Source organism: Antechinus flavipes, chromosome 2 (genome assembly GCF_016432865.1).
Source record: "Antechinus flavipes isolate AdamAnt ecotype Samford, QLD, Australia chromosome 2, AdamAnt_v2, whole genome shotgun sequence".
NCBI lineage: Eukaryota > Metazoa > Chordata > Mammalia > Dasyuromorphia > Dasyuridae > Antechinus > Antechinus flavipes.
In genome coordinates this window covers 17,675,397-17,698,350 of record NC_067399.1, presented here as the reverse complement: position 1 = coordinate 17,698,350, position 22,954 = coordinate 17,675,397, and the positions used below count along the sequence as shown (strand labels likewise).

The following is a 22,954-nucleotide window of genomic DNA, read 5'->3' as shown; positions in this document are numbered from 1 at the left end:
TTAACTGATACAAAGAAAGATGAAAAAAACACTCTGCCCTCCCGGAGTTTATATTCTATTGGATAAACTTGCAAACATAAAGGCAAGGACACAGAAATTCCATATCAAGAGGATGTAAGGTAATCTTTGAGCGGACAGTGGGTTCAGAATTAGAACTCGGGGTTCTTGTCCTACCACGCTCCTTCTCCAACTCTTCCCCGAGCCAGTCCTGGCTTTCTCATTAAATGGACTTGGCCACTGTCCCAGGTGCTAATGTCTCTGGTACCTTTTCCTCTAAACTCTTTCTGACATGATTGCGGGAGACACAGTGTTCCTCCGTCTGGCAGACAGAATTCGGAGGAAGACACCTCGCTGGCCAAGTGGCCAGGAGACATAGAAACTCTCTTCATGTCAGCGAGGGGTCAAGCCGATCCGAGAGAGCCCGGCAGCCGGGAATGTCGGCAGTAACCCAACCCAGCTGCTGGCCTGCTGCTTCTCCTGGATGCTCATGAATGGTTTTTGCAGCTGATACAATCGTTCTCTTGTTTTCCATCGCCGTCCTGACCTTCGTCTTCCGGAAGATGTGGGAGAAAGCCATCAAACTCAGCAAGGAGCTGGCCGAGACCTACGAGAGCAAAGTGTTTGACTACGAGGGGCTTGGCAACCTCCTGGTGAGTCCCCGGGGGTCGCTCTGGGCAGTCTCTGGGCGAGGCCCTGGAGGGTCACCGAAGTCACATTCATGGGGCCCCCCGGTATTCAGGAGGGCTTTAGGGGGTGGTGAGCTAAAGTTTGTTTTCATTGAAATGTTTTCAAAATCAGAGAAACATTTCGGTAAAGGCCATGTCTTGTTCTCTACTGGTGGAAGAAAAAATTACAGGAGATACAAAGTGAGAGCAATAGCCAATCTCAAACTCTTTTGGGAGGATTCCCCTTTGCTCCAAAAGTTCCTAAATCTGAAGGAGGAGGATACTAATCAGCATTTATATATTGCGTTAAGGTCTGCAAAGTGCTTCAAATATATTATCTCACTTTAATGCTCAAAATGATGAAACTGAGTTTAGAAGAAATTGTGATTTATTTTCTTATTTATTTTTCTTTTACTGAGGCAAGATCACACAGCTAGGAAGTGTTAAGTGTCTGAGGCCAGATTTGAACTCAGGTCCTCCTGACTTCAGGGCTGGTGCTCTCTCTGCTGCACCACCCAACTGCCCCTAGAAATTGTGATTTGATTTGTCCAAAGTCACCATCCAGTGTCTAAGGCAAGATGTAAATTTTGGTGTTTCTCACTCCAAAGTCCAATGTTGTCTCCATTGGGCCTCCTGGCTACGGCCTCATGAAACTGAATTAGGCAAGAAGCAGAATTAAACTATTCTCACCATGAATGGAAGGTTTTGGCTTAGTGTGGTTTGATTTCTCAGTACATAGTCTTAGTAAAAAGCAGAATCAGGGTGTTGGATTTGGAGTCAGGAAGAACTGGGCTCAAATGGGATTAATAGTGCCTGTTAAATCTGTCTCACAAGGGGAAGCACAAATGAGAGTACTATGTTCACCACCTTCACTTCCCAATATATTCCTCCCTAACTTCTTTGTCGTCATATCAAGAAATTAAAAAATTAATTTAAATTAAATTAATTAAATTTAAATTTTAAAAAGTGGCAAATCAAGCCCTATAGTTGGTACAGTGCCCATACTAGTCTACAAAGGGAAGGAAGTACTTTGTCACTTTGTCAGCTCTTCCTCAGGGTCTTAATTTGTTATCACAAACACACAAGGTTTTTCTTCCTAGTTTTTATTATTTCCATTTACATTGAGTTTTTAAAAATAAAATGTATTGATATTTTTTCATTTTCCTTACATATTTTAAAATAAATTTTTATTGCTATCTGTGGGGAGTTTTTATATCATCAAAATTTTCCCCAGTTTCTCCTCCCAGAAAGTTACTCCATTTAACCAAAATAATAATAATAATTTTAAAGATTAAAAAAAGAAAAAGAAGGGGAAATTCTTGTCTTTTTTTCTTTTAAAAACAAATCTTTATTGATATCTATATTTCCCATTCAATCCTTCCCTCCTTCTTATCAGCGAGTGAATAATAAGGAGTAAAAAAAGAGAAAGGCAATGAAAATATACAAGAAAACTAACCAGCATATCAAGAAAGTCTAATATAATAACTAGCTTTCCACACCCATGGTCCCTTACCTCTATAAAAGTGGAAGGGACAGGGGGCATAGGGGAATTATCTTGTCATGTCTTTTCTTTGGGGCCATTATCTTTTCACCACATTCAGTTTTGTTGCTGTTCTATCTATTTTCATTATTCTTATCATTGCTTACATTGTGTTCTTGGTTCTCCATCCTTCACTTTGCACTCCATAGAATTTTCCCATGCATCTTTGCATTAATTGTTTTATGTATCTCAGTGATGTTCCAAAACATTTATATTTGACATCCTGTTCAGACATTCCCTACTTGGGCATCTACATTTCCCCCACTTCTTTGCTGCTCCAAAAAGTCCCTTGAAAATCTTGAAGTGTTTTGTAATAATAATTAATATTTCTGTATAATCTCCAAACTCTGTGACCATTTACTCTTTTTTTTATAATAAATTTGGGTTTTATATCCCTGTATCCATTCTCCTACCTTCTCCCAAAGAGTCATTCATTATAATAATGTTTTTTAACATGAGAAAGGGGAAGAAGAGGAAATTTTTTTTTTAAATCCTGTTCAATATACTAGCAAAATCGGATACTTTATGCAAGGGAACAGTCCCATGGGCCCCCTTTCCCACTTCTACAAAGGAAGAGAGTGGGTGTCTTGTCCTATGCCTTTCTTTGGACCAGCTATGTTCTTTGTCCTTGTGTTATACTGATCTCAGATTGCTTCATGGACCTTTCCACGTACATGATCTTTGTATTTATGGTTTTCTTAGCTCTGCTTTCCTTTGTTTGTGAGTTATCTGTGTGATCTGTAAGCTCCGTGACTCCCACTCCCAATGTTTTTATTCTCTCTTTCCCTTCAGAAAAAACGAGCCTCGTTTTATGAGAATATCATGAAAGCCATGAGACCCCAGCCAGAGTACTTTGCCGTCGGTTACTACGGACAAGGTTTCCCATCATTTCTTCGGGTAAGAGATCCCAGTGGGCTACGAGGCTGCTGGATAAGTTCAAGACTGAAAAAAAAGGGCTTATTCTCGCCCTCCCCGGTCTGCTCCCCCCGCAGCCTCGTGTTAGCATCTGTGCGCCGTTCCTTCTCAATGTGGGTGGTAGGAGAGGAAAACATTTCCGGAACTGTCCAGCATCTCCGCCCCCTCCTCACCTCCCATCCCTAGACACCACCAACATTCTGGCAGAACTTTTTAGCAAATGGCTGGTCCCAGGTGGAGTGAGATGGAGAAAACAGGCCGTGGCCGTGTCCGGCTGGAAAGAAGGGAGAGCCAGTTAATTGTTTGTTTATTTATTCGGTTTCTAGCTAGAATTGAAAACAGCTCAGCCTCTAAAATTGGCTAAAAATACACAATCTACCCACTCCCTAAAAGCTGTGGAAAGTACATTGAAGTCCCCAGGGTTTTTCACACCCTTAACGAGAAATCAGCGTGGGATGATGGGAGTACAGGCTTTTCTGAGCCAAGCTGTACCCCTTCTCCTCTCTGACCATAACGGAGACTTTTAACATTACCGAGACCCGACTTTCTCATCTATCCTGCTCCCTGCCTCATGGGGACTATTGTGACAATTGAATTAAATTCTGAATGAAAAAGTACTCTGAAATCTTTAAAGAATATATACAATTCCAAAAGCCCCTCTTCCCAGTGCCTTGCTGCCTCTCAAATTCAATTTCAATGAGATTGTTATTATTAATTTTATCATAATTATGATTAATCTCATCAACGTGGCATTTCAGAGGGGCCACAGATAGGACACTTACTTTTGAAGTTGAGAACCCGGTTCAAATCCCACCTCAGACAATTACTATTGTATAACCCTTGCTTCTCTGTGCCTCAGTTTCCTCATTTGAAAAATTGGGGAGTCAGATTCCAACTGGAATGAGGATATCTAAATCAATGATTCCTCTCATTTTGTATAATCATATGATTATGATAAACAGGATGATATAAGAGATATAGAGCTATCCTTGAAATGAGGATTCATTTTCAAATTCCGCCTCTTAGTGATAATATTTCTGTGATCTGGTACAAGATATTTAATCTGTCCATGTTCTAGGCAGTTCTTAAGTTTCTGAGAAGTTGATGACCTGTACTAGTAGAGAGGATTACCCCACCTGGGAGTTCCCTATTACATTGAAATCACAAGTCTATTTACCTTCGTCTTTATTGACATCATTATTAATGTCTTATGAAATGGAGTTTAGATAAAAAAGGTTCTAGGACAAATTTCCATCCTGCTCTTCATCACTGATTAATTGCCTACTGTGTGGCAGTACTCCAGACAGTAGGGATTTAAAAAAAAAAAAAAAGATAAAATTATTTGCATGCTATCAGGAGAGCTCACATCTGTGTAAGTCCACGCAAAATACACCCAAAATCATTTTTAAAGGAAAAGCACTAACAGCCATCATCTTTCACATTTAATGTTCTATGGTCTATTTCAAATGCAGATAAAATGACTGTTTTTTTATAATTTATAATTTTATAATTTACAATTATTTTATATTGGGAGTGATTTCAAGTAAACTTAGGGAAGAGACAATGAGTAAGAACCAACATGGGAGCCGAGTTCCAGTAGCAGACAGGAATGAAAGTCCATCGTCTCAAAACCTTGCTACCTCAGAAGAATCGAGATTTTTCAGTGACTCTCCTAGTAAATGAGCTTGAATCTCATTGTTTCCATATGTATTGACTCTTGTAAAGTCTGCAACAACTCTCCCAGAAAGCCTGACCCAATGTTAATTTTTCTAATCCATTTCCTTCCCAAAGGAAAGACCTTCTCATCCTTAGAAGCTGTTCCAAGATAAAGATATTTCTGGGATGCAGAGAGGAACCAGCAGCCAGCTGGATGGTCTAACCACTGGCTCTTGACCTAATTTATTTTTCATGGAAATTTTTCTCTCTCAATGGCACTACTCCTATCTTCTGCTCTATGGACCTAGGTTCCCCAGATATTTCTAGATATTCCTCAAAGATCCAAGAGTTGGAAGGGAGTTTGGTGGCCATCCAATCCAACTTGCATCAGAAAAACAAATCTGCCTCTTCTGTCTGTCCCAGTATTGTTCTGGGCACCAAGGACAATTCAGATTCCTTGAAACTTGCCAGTCTTTGCTTGGTCTTCAGTCTTTACCCAAGTGATGGAGTCGTGTGGCTTCTTCCTCTTTAGTGTCTCCTGCCTTGGTCACTCTCTCTCTGTTGCCACCTTTGTCACCCTCGTTTCCCCCGTGTAATGGCACCTCCTGTGTTTAGTTCCTAATCCCTCCAAATCTCACTCCTCTCATGACTCTGCCCAAGCTCCTTAACAACCTTCTCTGGCTTTCAAACCTCCACCCCATTTACTTGGTCTCGCTTTATGTAATAAACCTTGCTTCTCACCATTTCCCCCATCGTTCTCCCAAGTAGAATGCCCATTCTTACCAACTCACCTTCTCTCATGCTGTTGTTGCTGTCATATCTGACATCTTTAGGGTTTTCTTGGCAAAGATACTGGAATGGTTCTCTACTTCCTTCTCCAGTTCATTTTACAGAAGAGTAAACTGAGACAAACAGGTGAAGTGACCAGTTAGAAAGTGTTTCAGGTGAGATTTGAACTCAGGTTCTCCTGACTCCAGAGCAGCTAGGTATCCCCATGGATAGAGCACAATTGAACAACAACTTCCTGACCCCAGACCCATAGTCCTTTGCTATTTTTTTCCAGATCCTTAATGAAAATTGGACATTTTCTGAGAACAATAACCTAAAGTTCCACCTGGCTGCCTCCTCAGTGACTGGGACATTTTCCTTTTTTTTTTACATCTATTCCATGCAATTGCACCGTGCCTCTAACCCCGCTTTGTTTTGACCCTTCTTTCTTCCTTGAACATCCAGAACAAAATCTTCATCTACCGAGGAAAAGAGTATGAGCGGAGGGAAGACTTTAACCTGAAGTTGCTGACTCAGTTTCCCAATGCAGAGAAAATGACCAGCACAACTCCTCCAGGAGAGGACATCAGATCATCTCCCAAACAGCGTATCCTTTGCTATGGCTTTTATTTGGCTCGGCTAAGAGACTAAGTGGAGTCTTAGCCAGATTTCCTGTGACCATCAGCTACTTTCTTCAACTCTCTGCCTCAGTTTCCCTTTGTGTTATATATCTGAACCCCTATAATTTGATTCAGTTTCACTCATTAAATATTTATTAAACTCTTAATTGTGCACCACACACACTAGAAATCTAACCTCGAGGAATCCACTAGTGAAAATATAGGTAAGTAAATGTAAGATAAATAAGTTATTTTAGGGAAGAGACAATGAGTAAGAACCAACATGGGAGCCGAGTTCAGGTGAGAGAAAGGGCACAGCACTTGGAGCCAGGAATTCTGGCTTCTGGTTTTCATTCACCTTCAGCCTGCTGGTCTGTGGCTGCGCCAACAAACATGAGCCTCAGTTTCCTTATCATGGAAAATAAGAGGATGGATTAGATGGACTCAAAAATCCCTTCCACTTTTAGATTCTTTGAAATTTCAAGTGTAACTCAAAGGTCTCCATCCTAGAAGGAGAATTGTTAGGAAGGACACCCTGCCAGGTTTTCTTGTACAACCTAGCAGGGTACTAAAATTTTACTAAAATATGGCATAGTGGATAAAGAGTTAGTCTCAAAACAAGAAGTCCTGTCTTCAAATTCTGTCTTGACAGAGACTGACGGTGTGAACTTAGACAAGTCCTATAACCTCTCAATATTCTAGATGCCCCTCTAAAATTTTAAGGGACAGAGGTGTCTTGTGCTATTCTTCTTTCAGATACTTAACCAAAATTGGAAAATTTCTGAGAACAATAACCCAAAGTTCCGCATCTAGTGGTTTCTTATCTAATCTCTCCCCACTTTTAACTCTAGCAGCCTTCCCAAATTCCCAAAATGACAAAATGATTGTGTAGCTCCAGCCATAAATAAGCCAAAGGCCAGCATTTATTAAGCATCTACTAAACTGAAATCAAAACCTGTTTTTGGCCACAGAGAGCTTGCTTTCTATTGCATGGATGGGAAGGAGCAGCATGTCCATGACTAATTAAACACAGGGTAATTTGTAGGGAGAGACAGTGATCAGGGGAGATCTGAGAGAAAGTGGTACCTTGAAGGAAGCAAGGAGTTCTCAGAGGTGGGAAGGGGGTCAGGGAATACAAAACAGACAAGAGGGAAAGCCCAGGCAAAGGCATAGGGCAAGACAAGGAATGCTAAGTTGGCAGGAACACAGAGGTCTCAAAGGGAGTACTCTGGAAAAAATCTAGAAATATAGACTGGAGTTAAACAGGGACAGGCTTTAAATGGCAAGCTGGGAAAGCGGTTTGTTTATTCCTACAGGCAACAGAAAGTTACTGAAGATGGCTGAGCAGAGGAACGACATGGTCAGATATGCTTCGGCAAGCTTATTTTGGCAAACAAGGCAAAAGGAATTGGAGTAGGGAGGGGCTGGAAGCTGAAGACCTGTCAGGAACTATGGAAGAAGGAAGGTAGAGGAGGAGAGAACAGGTGATAAAGAGCTCGTCAACAAGACCAGGGCTTTCTTTGAGATCTACTGATACAAATGAAGTAGCATCTCTCTAAAACCATTAGCAAGCATCCTATGTAAAAGGGGTAAACTAGAAGCATTCCCAGTAAGATCGGGGGCAAAATAAGGTGGGCCACTATCAGCATTACTATTCAATATTAGAAATGTGGATTCAGAGTCATCCGGACTGAAGTCTCTGGTGCTAGACCCTCTTCTTTCAATGTTTCTCTTGGCTGAGGTCTTGAGAGTTTTCCTCTTGCCAACAAGAAGGGAAATACAGTCACCTCTCTAATTCCTAACAGGGACCAGGAAGGCTTATCCAAAGGAATGAATTGGAAAAAATGGGTCACGGGCTTTTCTTTGTTGTCTTATTGATTCCTAATTTTCTCTTGAGGTTTTCGAGTCAGGGCTGTCTACAAGATTGCTGACCACAAACTCCATAGGAAGTTGGATTAATAAAATAGATCAGTCATGACTAATAGAGCCATCCTGTCCTTGGGGAAAGGGAAGAGGGGAAGAATGGCCATTTGGGGGGGTGGGAGCAGGGGGAGATGGACTGAAGGATCGGGCTCCCACGTTGCTTTCTTAGCCAAAGCCTCAGACATGCAGTGCTTCACAGTGAAGCCCGTGATGAACCTACCTCCAAATTATAAGGACAAACCTGTGCCGGAGCAGATCTTGAAGTAAGTGATTACAAAACCCGCCAAACTCGCTCTTGGTGGGAATCATGGGATGGCTCAGTTAAGTTTGGGCAAAGACCCAAACAGAGCTAGCTAGTAGGCCTCCAGCCCTGAAAGGCAAGGCCCTTTTCCCTAAGCATACTGAGCCTTTGGGGGCATCTGTCCAGTTCAGCTCAATCAGTCATTATTATCAGATATGTAGTGGGTACATGATGAATGCTTATTGATTTGAGTTACAAGCCACTGGGTTAAGCCCTGGGAGTACAAGCACAAAAGTGGGTCCATTTCTGCCCTCAAGGAGATTATGTTCTTCAGGAGGACACAAAGTGATTTGTCATGGACTAGAAAGCATTGGGTACGTGTGGCAAATGACAGAATCACAAGGATAGGAGCAAGGTACCAACGTATTTACAGTGTGTCTGTGGGGGCAGAGGGGTCTTAGACTTGGATCTCCTAGTATAGAATCTCCCTTCACCAATGCAGATCACCCCCCCACAGTGTGACCCAACTACTGAAAGGGTCCCCAAGGTTCCCGCCAGTGTCATCATCGTAAGGATTGTTCTAAAGCCATCAGCGCTCAGCATGTCAGAGGCAAGATGGCTGGATTGCTTCTGGGATGACTCCTTACACCTTAGCTGTGTGAACCTGGGCAAGTCCCTCAACTTTTTATCCATAAAACAGAATAATGTTCCCCCTCATCCCAGAGTCAACGGGATGATTTTGACCATCAGATGAAATAACATTTGTGAGTTGTTCTGCCAACTTGGAGCACCATGTAGGGACCAGCCATTGCCATTCTCCTTTTTATTACTGGATAGCAGATCTCTAAGCTCCCTTGCTGCCCAAAGATCTGGATTTATGAAAGACTGCCTAGAAAGGCAGCAGATTTGGGTTGTAGAAGCACTTAGGTGGTGATATGGAGCTGAGCTAAAATTCTGTCTCAGGCTTTTCCTGGCTTCCAGGCAAGTCCGCTTACCTCTCTTGGTCTGTTTCCTGATCTGATGGGGAAGGGGGGATAATAACAACCCCCTTACAGGGATGTCATGACAGTCACTACAAGCTGCCTCCTGTAAAGTGCTTTGTAAATGAAAAGACGCTCTGTAAATGGTGTGTGAGCTGTCTGTCAGAGGAAGGTGATGGATACCTGCCATTCTTCTCCAGCTACTACAGGGCCAACGAGGTTCAGCAGTTCCAGCACTCCCGGCCCTTTCGGAAAGGAGAAAAGGATCCCGACAACGAGTTTGCAGTGAGTTCCATGTTCTCTCCTCACCTCACAGACAGATAGCAGCCCCCATGGCCTGATGATCACATTGTCTCTGTTTTCTCCTCGAGCTGGTGATGCACAGGAAAAAAAAATGGCTCCATGATGTGATTTCTATTCCTGACCCTGACCCCCCTGGTCAAACATTCTGTGTTTCTGTGCTTTCAGGGCTCCTTCATATGTAGAGAACATTTGTGTGTATTCCAGAAACTCATTCTATCCTTTCACGCCATTTTCAGTCTTTAAAATCTGTGTTTGTCCCTTGTTCTGTATCCTAAAAAGGCCTTCTCAGATGTGACATTTTATGTTCTAAACTTTCTAGCTCTTCTCACTCCATGTTCTAGAGTTCTTCCCCATACTCCCATCCCATGTTCTAGAGTCCCTCCCCATTCTCCTTTCCCTTTTTTTAGAGTTCCTCCCCGTACTCCCATCCCATGTTCTAGAGTCCCTCCCCATTCTCCTTTCCCTTTTTTAAGAGTTCCTCTCCATCTCCCATCCCATGTTCTAGAGTCGCTCCCCATTCTCCTTTCCCTTTTTTAAGAGTTCCTCCCCATACTCCCATCCCATGTTCTAGAGTTCCTCCCGGCTCTTACATTCTGTGATTCGGATATTTTAGGGGAAATTCACCCTCACTCTCCGGGCAGGCCACTGGGAGTTACGGGCTAGATTTTGTTAAGTAGCTTAATGATGTTTTGCTCCCTTCTGCTTTCAGACCATGTGGATCGAGAGAACCACCTACACCACCGCCTACACCTTTCCTGGGATTCTCAAGTGGTTCGAGGCCAAACAGATCACCACGGTGAGTCCTCAGGAACATCTCTTGGACCCCGAGAGTGCTCACAGGCCTCGTTAGGCCTGCCTCCCTCCCTCCCTCCCCTCAGCGTTGTGTTCCAGCAGCCTGCTTTTTTGCTAAAGAAAGACACAAACTGTGTCTCTAGAGTGTACAGAAAACTCTAATTATGTAATCATCTGATTTCCCTCAGCTGTAATTAAAGCGACTAATTGGCCCAGTCCTGCCTGGCTGACCCCGGCAGCAGGCACAGACCCAGTGCTGGTGGCAGCCAAGTCAGACCAAGTTAGTTCATGGGGGAGAATTGGGGAAAAGAAAAGCTCCTTCCCACATTTTCAGTCGTTCCACATCTGAGGCTTTGATGGGACACGGCCCACCTGGGAGCCACTGCTGGCTGAACCCCCCACCTCCCCCACCACCACAAGCGTGTTAACAACCCTGACCTCTCCAGTTGCACAGCTGTGCCCCTAAACCCCTGAGTCAACACCGTCCGTGGCACCGTCAACTGGGTGACTTTAGGCAGGTCACTTCTCTCCAGATCTCACTTTATTTATCTCGAAAATGAGGGATTGGTCTCCATGACGGCCGCTGAGGTCCCCGAGAGATCTGACGTTCTGCCTTCTGCGGCCTCTCCTGGCTCTGCCATCGCATGTCCTACTCTGAACACCCCGCGTTCTCCTGTGAACATCCCACGTTCTGGGAACATCCCACACCTTCTATGAATGTCCTACATTCTAACATGAATGCTCTACCGTGAACATCCTCCGTTCTCCTATGAACATCCTATGTTCTATTGTGAACATCCTACATTTGTAAATATCCTACGTCTTCTATGAATGTTTTACTATGAAAATCCTACATTCTCCTGTGAACATCCTACGTTTTACTGCGAACATTCTGTGTTCTATGAACATCCTACATTTTTCTTTTAACATCCTACATTCTGCTATATTTTTCTATTTCCTACATCTTACATTGTCCTATGAACCTCCTATGTCCTACTGGGAACATTCTGTATTCTTCTTTGAACATCCTGCATTCGACTATGAACATCCTACATTTTTACATCCTACTATGATTGTTCTACTATGAACATCCTACATTTTCCATGAACATCTTATCTTCTGTTATGAACATGCTATATATATATATATATATATATATATATATATATATATATATATATATATATATATATATATATATATATATATATTCTGTGAACACCCTACATTCTCCCATGAGCATTCTCCTGTGAGGAACATCCATCCTATGTTCTCTCTTATGATCCTATGTTTCACGGACAAGACGGAGGCCGGCACCCATGATGAATGGCCGATGGCGTACGGCACTGCACTTTTAGTCAGGAAGCCCAGGTTCAGATTTAACCTCAGATGCTTCTTGTCTCTCTGAACCTTTCAATTTTTCTCCTGGAAAAAGATTTCCTTCCTCCAGGCTAAATGTGATTCCCTCACCTTTCAGGACAGGAGTCTTCTCTTCTTTTTCATACATCATCAGTCTCACCTTTCTGGGACCAGGTGTGTCCCACTTACAGACCAACACCAGGAGGTCTCCCCAAGTTCCAAATAGATTCCTTTTGATCCACCAGTGGCCACTCTTGCATCTCTCCCCTTCTTCCTTCCCCTTCATTTTCTGCTCTACTCATACCCACATCCTTCTTTCCCCACTGTACAGAAACTAGACTGTAACCCCTATCAATGAGCTCCTAATCCAATGACCTTATCTCAATCCTCATCCTATTTGATCCCTCTACAGCCTTTGTCACCCTCTCCTCTGGATCCTCCTTCTTCCTTTGGATTCTAAGTCACGCCATAGTCTCCTGGTTCTCCTCCTACTTCCCTTAACTCCAGATTCTGTCTCCTGTACTGGCCTTCTGTCTTCTTCTAAATCCCCCAAGGTGGGTATTCTTAAGGGCTCTCTTTTTCTTCTGATCTTTTCCCTTCCCTTCCCTTTTTTCTCCTTTCCCATCCCTGTTTTACCCTTTTCCTTTTCCCCTTCCCTTCCCTTCCCCCTTCTCTTCTCTCCTCTCTTCCCTTCCCTTTCATTTCCCTTTTCTTTTCTCTCCCCTTTCCTCTTCTCCCTTCTCCTGTCTTCTCCCCTCCTCTCCCTTTTCTTCTTTTTTTCTTTTCCTTCTCTCTACATCCCACCCTTTGGTGATCTTATTCATCTTCCTAACTGGATGTACATTTCCTATTTAATCTTGGAGCCCATCATTTCTGCATCTGCAGCATCTCTCCTCTCTCACCTTCTAGTTCCCTCACTCACAACCTCAAGGAGACGTGCTCCTTATTCCCCTTCAGTCAGCTAATCCTGGCCATACGCTCTCCCGACTCCGGACCATCCTTGATTCTGAGTTCTCTCTAAGGACATGGAGGGACCCTCTGTGCATCCTTTCCACAGCCCTTCCCATCTAGGACAATGCTCTGGACACAGTAAGGGCTGGAGGAAGGTCAGTTTATTCCATCAAATCCCTTGTCTAAGAGCTGTGATTCCAAAGCACTGTGCATGATTTTTTTAAGCAGCACATAAGAACTGTATGTTCAGTTTTATATCTATTTCACCCAGAGTTGCTATTGCTCAAAACGTGGGTGGTGGCTGCTTTCAGACTCCACAGCACATTGTTTTGAATATTTTCAAAGGTTGCAGATGTTCATCCTTTGCGGGGAGATTTAATTTTGGGAAATACCCAGAAGTCTTTCAGGATCAAGTCTGGTGAATAATTTAGTTCAGTTCCAGAAAAATTATTTTTAAATAAAATTTGATTGATATCGTTTGTTTTTTAATCAGCTACATTTTCCACTGTATCTTCCATTTCCAGGAAGAGCTGTCTGAAGCGTGAGAGAGAAGTTTGGGCGGGGGATGGAGATAGAGAGAAAGAGAGGCAGAGATGGAGAGAGACGCAGAGAGAGAGAGAGACAGAGATGGAGCTAGACAGAGACATAAATGGAGAAAGAGATGCAGAGAGAGACAGCGGTAAAGAGGGATAGAGACAAATGGAGATAAACAGAGAGACAGAGATGGAAAGAGAGAGAGGTGAAGAGAGAAAGAAAGAGAGACAGAGAAAGGGATGGAAAAAGACAGAAAAAGACAAAGAGACAGAAATGGAGAAAGAGATGCAGAGAGAGACAGAGGTGAAGAGAGACAGGGATAAAGAGGGATAGTGACAAATGGAGAGAGACAGAGATGGAATGAGACAGAGACAGATAAAGAGAGAAAGAAAGAGACAGATAAAAAGAAGAGACAGAGATAGGGATGGGAAGAGACAAAGAGACAGAAATCGAGAGAGACAGAGATGGAGATGAAGAAAGACATGACAGAGAGAGAAAAAGACAGGGGGAACAGAAGGGGAGAGACAGACAGACAAGAAATGAGGAAGGAAGGAAGATGAAGTAAGTTTAAATCCTACCTCTAATGTGGACTGTTTGTGACCTTGGGTACTCCATTTTCTTTTCCGAATCTTAATTTTCATTCATTGTTAGGTGAAGTAGTTGAACTCCTTATAATGACCCTTATGGTGCCTCCCAACTCTGGCTCTAAAATTCTCCATGTTCTGGAAGAGCTGGAGTCCGAGGCAGGCCCCCTGAATCCAGAACAACTGTGTCCTTCTACCCTGGGGACAGCCTAAGGTCCCACGAGCATCGATTTAGTCAGTAGTGCAAACTCCAATGCCTATTATAACCCATCTATAACTGGGTAGATAAGTCCTGGAGAGTTGGCTGGGGCTCAGGGAAGGGAATAAGCATTTATGTGGCGCTTACTGTGTGCCAGGCCTAATGCTAAGCCCTTTATAAATGTTATCTTATTAGATCTTCACAGTAGTTCTGGGAAGGAGATGCTGTTATTAACACAGTTTATAGAGAAAGAAACTGAGGCAGAAAGAGGAAAAATGACTTGCCAAGGATCACCATCTAATCAGTGTCTAAGGCTGGATTTGAATTGACTTCAGGGTCTGTCCTCTGTACACTAAGGCACCCCTGCCCCAGTCACTTCAGGGAGAATAAGTGACTTGCTTAATTTAAGCCTAGGTCTTTCTGACTGGTGAAAATAATTAGGTGATTGATTAATTGGTTAATTAATTGGGCAACTAGGGGTATAAGTGTGCTTGGAATCATGAAGACTTATCTCCCTGAGTTTAAAATCTAACCTCAGACATTTACTATCTGTATGATCTTGGGCAAGTCACTTAACCCTGTTTTCCTCAGTTTCCTCATCTATAAAATGAGCTGGAGAAGGAAATGGCCAAGCACGCCTGTATCTTTACCAAAAAAAAAAAAAAATCATTAAAATGGAGTCATAACGAGTTGGACAGGACTGAAATGACTGAACCATTGACTTCCTGACAGTCATTTAAGGCAACATAGATAGAGCAGAAGATCCTTTGGAAGAGGTCCCCTATATCTTTCTACTCATCAATTCCTACCCCCCAAAAGCTTGAGGAATAATGATTATAATTATGTTCTGTATTTTTTAAATTTTTAATGTAATTTTTATTTTTAATTAATTTTAAATGTATTTTAATAATTTTTAATTTTTAATGCATAAATTTTATTTATGCATAAAATGGCCTCTTCCCACACCATCTGTGCCTTTTGCCTTCCTTCCCATCCTATAAGGGCCCAGCTTAAATGCCACCACCTCCATGAGGTCTTCCATGATTTCCCAGAGACCCTACCATCCAGCCCAAAGTTCTCATCCTCTCCCTGCATTTTTCATAACATTTTCTTTGACGCCATCAATCCAGAATAGAAAGTTACCTACAGACCAATGAGTCCAACCTCTCATTTTACAGAGAAGGAAACTGAGACCCATGGGGCTAAAGTGATTTACCAAAGATCACACATATAGGGCCTTCAGAGTGCACACAAGTAGGTTTCAAAACCATGATCTCTACGCTTTCCATTTAGATTTAGAGACAGACAAGACGTTAATGGTTATTTTGGTCAATCCTCTCATTTTATGGAGGAAGAGAATGAATGTTATCAGACAATTTTATTAGATAAAACATTTATGGTTACCTTGGTCAATCTTCTAATTTTATGGAAGAAGATAGGGGACTTGCTTATGGTCACACAGCCAATAAGTAGGAGAGCCTTGTAGCTATCTTTAATGAATAAATGTAATAGGGATTCTAGAAGATTAAATGTAATCCCAAAATGCCACTCTATGCCCTGGTTTAAAATGTGACTATTTTGCTTGACCTGCCACGTTGAGGTCTCGATAAGTGGGTCATAAATGGCCTTTGTCCTTTTTCTTGCTTCTTACTGCTCAGGAAGAAATCAGCCCCTTGGAAAACGCCATTGAGACCATGGAGCTCACCAATGAGAAGATCAGTAATAGTGTCCAACAGCATGCGTGGGACCGCTCGCTCTCCGTACACCCCCTCTCCATGCTACTCAATGGCATTGTAGACCCTGCTGTCATGGGTGGATATTCCAACTATGAAAAGGTAGGCGAGGATCTTCATAGAACTTGGGTGGATGGATGGATGGTGGAGGGATGGAGGGATGGATGGATAACTTTTATGAATTATCATACGCTAAGCACTCGGGATACAAATGTAAAATCAAGATAGTTTTTCCCTTCCAGGAGCTTCCATTCTAATAGGGAAAGGTAACACATAGAGAGAGGTGGAGCCCAGGAATATATACTTTGGGTTGGAAAATTACAGCTATAAGTACCATGGCCAATAGGTTGACACACTTGTTTAGAAAATGATGGAGTTGATTGGGTTATGTTCCCAGAACTGCAAAGCAGTATGGAGGAGGATGGATATGAGTGATAGAATATTAGCAGTCAGAAAATGGCCAGGGAAGCAGCATTTGGCTAAAGCCCAGGTTTAGATATACTATGTGAATAAGGTAACCAAGGTATTGGAGACCCAGAACAGGAAGTCCAGGCATGTAAAGGTCAATGATCTGTAGGACTTAATATGTTTCTTTTGCATTATAGCATTAGCACAGTACCTGGCATATAGTAGGTGCTTAATAAATGTCTATTGACTAACTGACTCCTCCCAGGAAATGGGAAAGTATTTTCAATTTATCCATTTGCTAATGGCAGACAGTCATTAAAAGGCTCATCCCCACTCATACAACCAGTCAGCATCATGGTCAGGGTTGGGATCATGGCGCTAGAGATCCGAATCATTGGAGACTTTATAGATCAAGAAGTTCCTTTTATAGGTGGCCAGGGGAGGGAGAGAAATGGTTCACCAAAGTCTCAGAAATATTCTTTGGAAGAGTCAGGATCCGAAACCGGGTCCTCCAGGGATCCTACAAACACAACTTGCTAATGTAGCTAAGGCAAATTTCCTCTATTTACCTTCCTCACTCAATTTCTCCAGGATAAAAGTCAAGTGAAATCAATAAGCACTTATTATGTGCTGAATGGCTAGGGATGCAAAGAAAGCTTTCCCTGAAGGAGCTTCCATTCAAAAAGGGAAAACATGTACATAATAACACAGGCTTGTTATACAAAGTAAATGAATACAAAAATATACAAGAGATATACAATGTAGATACAAAGCAATACTGAAAGGGAGGGCACTAACCATGGCTTCCTACATGGGATCTAAGCCTTAAGGAAAGCCAGACGTTCCAGGGAGTAGATGTGAGAAGGGAGGATATTCCAAGCCTGGGATACAGTCTGTGCAAAAGCTTGGTGGTGGGAAATGGAGCACTGTGTGCAGAAGTGCAAGTAGACCCTGAGGACTAAACCAAAGACTGTACAAAGGGGGAGTATCAGAGACTAGATGACACTAGTCATCTATGGAGACATTGGAAAGGTTCGTTTTTTCATTATGGGTTAGACTGAATGATCCAAAGTCCCTTCCAATTATTATGACAGAGGCAGATGAGGACCTTTAAAAAAAAAAAAAAAAAAAAAAAAACACTTGTCACTGGAAGATGAGAGAACGGAACGATCTGGCTTAGCCATTTTCAAGGTTTACAATTAGTTTGAGATTTCCCTTCCTGAAATCCAGCTTTTTTCCATTCTCTGCCAAGAACCAGAAAGAGGGCTTATAGACTTTGCCACATGAAATGGATCATCTACTTTCATCATTTCATTAAAAAAAAATCTTTTGCTCTTAATAATGGGTGGTTTTTGCAGCACAGAAAAGGGAAAGGGAAGGGCCTTTGAAGTCAAAAACTCTTTCAAAAATGAGACTGTGGCAGACAAGGAAGGGGGGCAAGTTTTATAATAAAAGTTTAAGAAAAAAAAGGTTAAAGCTAATCCAGAGATTGCCAGCAGAAACTCTTGCTCCACAATGATTTTTCATCATTTGTTTTTTAATCTTCTATTTCCCCATAGACATCACCACCTTCCCCATACCTTCCTACTTCCCAATTTCTCATTCTGATTGAGTCAAGTTAGACCCTCCATTTTGGAGTCTCTGATTCTGTGATTCCTAAGATGACAAGCATTTTTAAGCACCTATTTACTGTAGTGCAGGTGCTGTGCAAAGTTCTGTGGAGGGCCCATTTTCTTTTTTTCCCCCGATAATTTTTTAATTTATTTTAAACAAATACAGAATGAGAAAAGGAAAAAATATTGCCATGTACATTGTAGAACATGAGAGAGGGTTCAATATAAAACAATAAATTTCCATTTCAAAAAGTGATTTGAATTCAAATAATAACTACTACACATTGTTTTCAAAACTGTCCACTTTTTCATTGCCTCCTTATACGTTTTCCTTCTGTAAACTTTTTTTGATTTTTTTCCCATACTCCTCTCCAAAGAAGACTACAATTAAGTATGGATATATACACATAAATAGATATCTATAAACACATACATATATAAACATATATACTCATACACATATATTGTATACCTTATGCCATACTATACTTATTTCCTCCTATCTCTGAAGATGAATAGCCTCTTTCTTAACAGGTTCAAGTCTTTCCATGTTTTGTAAATCAACCAGCTCATCATTTCCTATACCATAGCAATATTCCAACCCAATCACATCCTATCTGAGAGATTGTCTATGAAAATTTTAGCCCACCTCTTTTCTGCATTTTTCCACTTCTCGGCTACATAAGTTTTATTTATACAAGAAAATTTTAACTTAAAGAATTCAAAATTATCCATTTTGCATTTCAACAGTGCTTGAGAGTTTAAGATCTGATATTTCCTTTACATCTTTTTCCCCTGGTTTCTTGGAAGTTCTAAACCTTCTTCCAAATAAATGTTACTTTTTCCATAACTCAATAAGACCATTTTTAGTAATTTAATTGAGATGACACTGAATAAAAAATATCAGCCAGGCAAAATTATCATTTTAAAAATTATATTGGTTTTACTTACCCATGATCAATAAATATTACTTAAGTTATTTAGATCTGACTTTATTTGTATAAAAAATTTATGTTCAAGTAGTTCCAATTTCTATTTTGGCAGCTATATACTCAGCTATTTTATATTGTACAGTTATTTCAAATGCTTAAAACCAATATTGAATCACATTGCTGAAAGTAGGGGTTTTTTTTTCTATTGGTCTATTTTTCTCTTTTGATTAAATCTATTTTAACTTTAATTTTATCTAAGATCATGATTACTACCCCTTCTTTTTTTGTACATAATTAATTCTATTCCTGCCCTTTGTTTTATCTTTGTATGTATCTGTCATTTTTATAATGTTTCCTGAAAGCAACATATTGTTGAATTCAAATTTTAATCTGCTATTTTCATTTTATGAATAAATTCATCCCATTTACATTCTAAGCTACAATTACTTGTGTATTTTCCTCCTTCCTATCTGCCCCCTACCTCACAATCCTCACTTATTTACCCTCTCCTTCCACATTACTCTGCCTTATTTACTGCTACCTTGCACTTCTAGTCCTTAATCTACTCACTCATTCAAGAGTTCCTTTCTTATTTTTTCCCCTGGCCTTATCTCCTTACCATTTTATTTCTTTCTAAATTTAGAAGACTTTTATACTCTTCTGGATGTATATTTTGTTTCCTCTTTAAACTATTCCCATTGAGAATAAAGTTCCTCAGAAGCGAGTGCAAGGGATAATGTTGTAAAAAAAAAAAAAAAATTACCCTGACATGGATTCTGTCAATATAAAGTTATTATTAAATAAAATAAAATTTAAAAAGAGAGAGAATAAAGTTCCTGTATTACCCATCCTCTCCCCTACAAGCTTCTTTATCAGTTTTTCCTTTTATACCTCATTTGTATGAGATTATTATTCCTTTTTATCTTTCCTGGCACATTTTTATTTTTTTTAGAATTGCTCCCATCAGGTAATCTGACCATTCTTTTTTAATAATAGCTTTTTATTTTCAAAATATATGCAAAAATAGTATTCAACATTCACCCTTGCAAAACTTTGTGTTCCAAATTTTTCTCCCTTCCTTCCCCTACTTGCCCCTAGACAGCAAGTAATGCAATATATGTTAAACATGTGCAGTTCTATACATATTCTTCTATACAATATATACATATTGATTTTCTTAGATTGCTCTTTTTTTCTAGCTTTTCTTCGATCTCTTTTATTTGATTTTTAAAGTCTTTTTTAAGAACTTTTTTTGTGCTTGAGACAATTTGATGTTTCCCATTGTTAATGGAGTGGCTTTTTAGCTCCATTATCTTCTTTTGAATATGAACCCAGATCTTTTCTATTCTCATAATAGTAGAGTTCTTTTTCCTTTATTTTCTCATTTTTGTTTCTTTATCTTTTGTTTTTAACAACCATTAGGGTTATTAAGTTATAGTTCTGAGAGATGGGGAACGATGCCCTACTTACTATTATTTTCTGAGGTCTTTTTCGGGGCCCAACCTTGGGCTCTTCTCTCAACTCCTAAGCCAAGGCTCCTTAGCCACACTACCCCACAAATGATGGTACTCCTTGCAGTCCCTCTGGTGGTGGGAAACTACGGCTGTCCTCTCTACCTTGGAACTGAGGTAAGCAAGTTCCTAGTGCCAGCAGGGTCCCAGCCTCTCCCTACTGCACTCATCAGGCATGTGGTAGCTCCTTCTCTTCTGCAATCACAGCCTAGGGCATGTCTGGTCAACATAGTTTGTCCTTGTCCCTAAGTAGTGGAAGATCATTCAACTTTCAGCCATCAGACCCTCCACATTGTCTGTGAAGCAAAAGTTTCTAAGCTCTTTCCTTCCAGCTGCCTTTAAGAGGTTGTTGAGTCTACAAAGTCAGCTTAGAAGTATTTGCCCTTCACTTGGGCAGAACTTCTGGCCCTGGAGGTCAGGTCTTTCCTGGGATCTTTTCAAATGGTCTTAAGAGAACTGCAACTTTACTCTGGTTTTTATTTCCACGGCTCTACATTCCCTCTCAGGCAATGTTCTATCTTTTTCATTTTTTGTGGAGGAAATCTGGAGAGCTGAAATGTTCTCATCTATTCCTCCATCTTTCCAGAATCCCCTCCCCCACCATTTTTCCCCATTTTCCCAGAATTACTGGCAACTCTTCCCCTTTCACCTCAACTCAACCCATATCTAGTCACTTGTGGTGGTCAGTTTAGTCTTGTCAGTGTTCACTCTATGGCATCTCTTGAATATGTACCCTTCTGTCCATTCATCTCTCTACTATCCCACTTCAAGCACTCATCACCTCTTGTTTGGACTGTTGTGGATAGCCTCCTAATTGGTTCCTTCCTATAACACATATCTGATCGAATGACCACACAACCTCCCAAGACTCAGTGGTTCCCTTTGTGCCTCTAGAGCAAAATATAACTCCTTAGTCTGCCATTTGGACCATCTCCAACCAACTTTTCCTGACTAATTTTCTGTTATTCACTCTCAACTTCTCTAATTTGGACTATATGTCATCCCTCTTGTCTTGACCTTCACCGCACAGTCCCCTATGGTTTCCTGAATCACCTCTGCCTTTTGGAATCCCCACTTCCTTTCCTGCTCCCAATCACCCACGACCCTCACCCACCCACTGGAATTTCTTGGTACTTACTTTGTGCTTTCCATGCTTTCCCCTATCAGAATGTAAGCTCCTTTAGGTGAAGGACTGGACTGTTTCATTTTTGTCAATGTATTCCCATCATCTGGCATAGTATCAGCCCATAGTAGCTATTTAATAAATGCTTGTCAAGTTGAATTGAAATAAATTAATTATTTAGTTAATTATCTATAATTATTTAATTGTATTAATATTATTATTAATAAATATTTGGTTGATTATTTAGTCTGGTCATCGCTAGTGGTCTTGTTATCTATGAAAAGAAATGTGTTTCTCATACATTTTATCTATTTTAATAACCAATTTTGTATTGAGATAATTTGCTTACATTTTTGGAGGGGGAGACTTCTTCCCAAATGAATTCTAAGTATTTTTGAGCGTAAGGTTTATGCCTTCTTTTGAGGGGAAGATTTCTTCCCAACTGGATCATGAGTTTTTTTAGTGCAAGAATTATCTCTTTGTTTGAGGGGAAGATTTCTTCCCAACTGATTATGGTTTTTGAGTATAAGATTTATGCCTTCCATAATTTTGTATCTCATTTAGTGACTAACATAGTCTGTACACAACAGACACTGAGTATGGGTTTACAGGCTAAATGTATGACTGGATGGATGGATGGATGGATGAAAAAAAAAAAGAAATTCACATTTTCAAGGCTCTCTAGAAACTTTTGATGGATGGAGTGCCACATCTACAAAACTCCTTTTCCTGAGTTCAAATAGTTATGTGACTCTGGCTAAATCACTTCACTCAGTTTGCCTCAGTTTCCTCATCTGTATAATGAAGTGGAGAAGGAAATGGCAAATCACTCTAGTATCTTTGCAAAGAAAATCCCAAATGGGGTCATGAAGAGTCAGATGAGACTAATTGACTAAACAATAACAACAATGTAGAGTTTGACTGTCACTGAAATGACTAAATAATAATTTGTCTTCAGATTTGAGACATTAAGCCAAGGATTAAAACAGTCCATATAGAAGTTTCAACATAGAAATGTTTCAAGTTTGGATTTCTGTATCATTCTCACCATTTAAATATGGGACCATACGTGGATTTTCTTTAACGTGTGTATCACAACACTGGGCCTGGAATCCAAGTCTCCAAAGCGCTTATTCATAGTAACTGCTCACATTTATATGGTAGCCCAGAGGCTGGTTGCAAAGTGACTCACATACTTTCTCTCATTTGTTTCCTCCTCTATATTAATAATAATAATATTAGTAATAATAGCTTACATTTATATGGCACCTACTATGTGCCAGGTATTAGACTAAGCATTTTACAATTATTATCTCATTTGGTCCTCACAATACTCCTGGGAGGTAATCTGTCATTACCCCCATTTTACAGATGAGGGAAATCTTAAGCAGGGCTACATAGCTAATAAAGATCACAATCCCTTCCTCTTTGCCCTCTGCCCCCAGGCCTTTTTCACGGAGAAGTACCAGCAGGAGCACCCAGAGGACCAGGAGAAGATCGAGCTGCTCAAACGCCTCATTGCCTTACAGGTACGTACCCAGAGGTGACCGGGCTCCAGAGGAGCGACTTGTAGGGGGCAGGGAATCATATCCATCCAGGGGCCT

General features: G+C 40.8%; 1 protein-coding gene across 1 annotated transcript in view; it reads left to right on the top strand.

Moving 5' to 3' along the window:
- The window catches only part of DOCK5 (dedicator of cytokinesis 5), a 238,954-nt gene that overhangs the window by 204,500 nt on the left and 11,500 nt on the right, over positions 1-22,954 (top strand). Inside the window, exons 39-46 of the mRNA XM_051974162.1 lie at positions 561-650; positions 2,998-3,102; positions 6,010-6,151; positions 8,269-8,350; positions 9,509-9,593; positions 10,321-10,407; positions 15,689-15,865; positions 22,796-22,879. Coding sequence (XP_051830122.1) covers positions 561-650; positions 2,998-3,102; positions 6,010-6,151; positions 8,269-8,350; positions 9,509-9,593; positions 10,321-10,407; positions 15,689-15,865; positions 22,796-22,879 — 852 coding nt within the window. The remainder of the gene's footprint in view (positions 1-560; positions 651-2,997; positions 3,103-6,009; positions 6,152-8,268; positions 8,351-9,508; positions 9,594-10,320; positions 10,408-15,688; positions 15,866-22,795; positions 22,880-22,954) is intronic.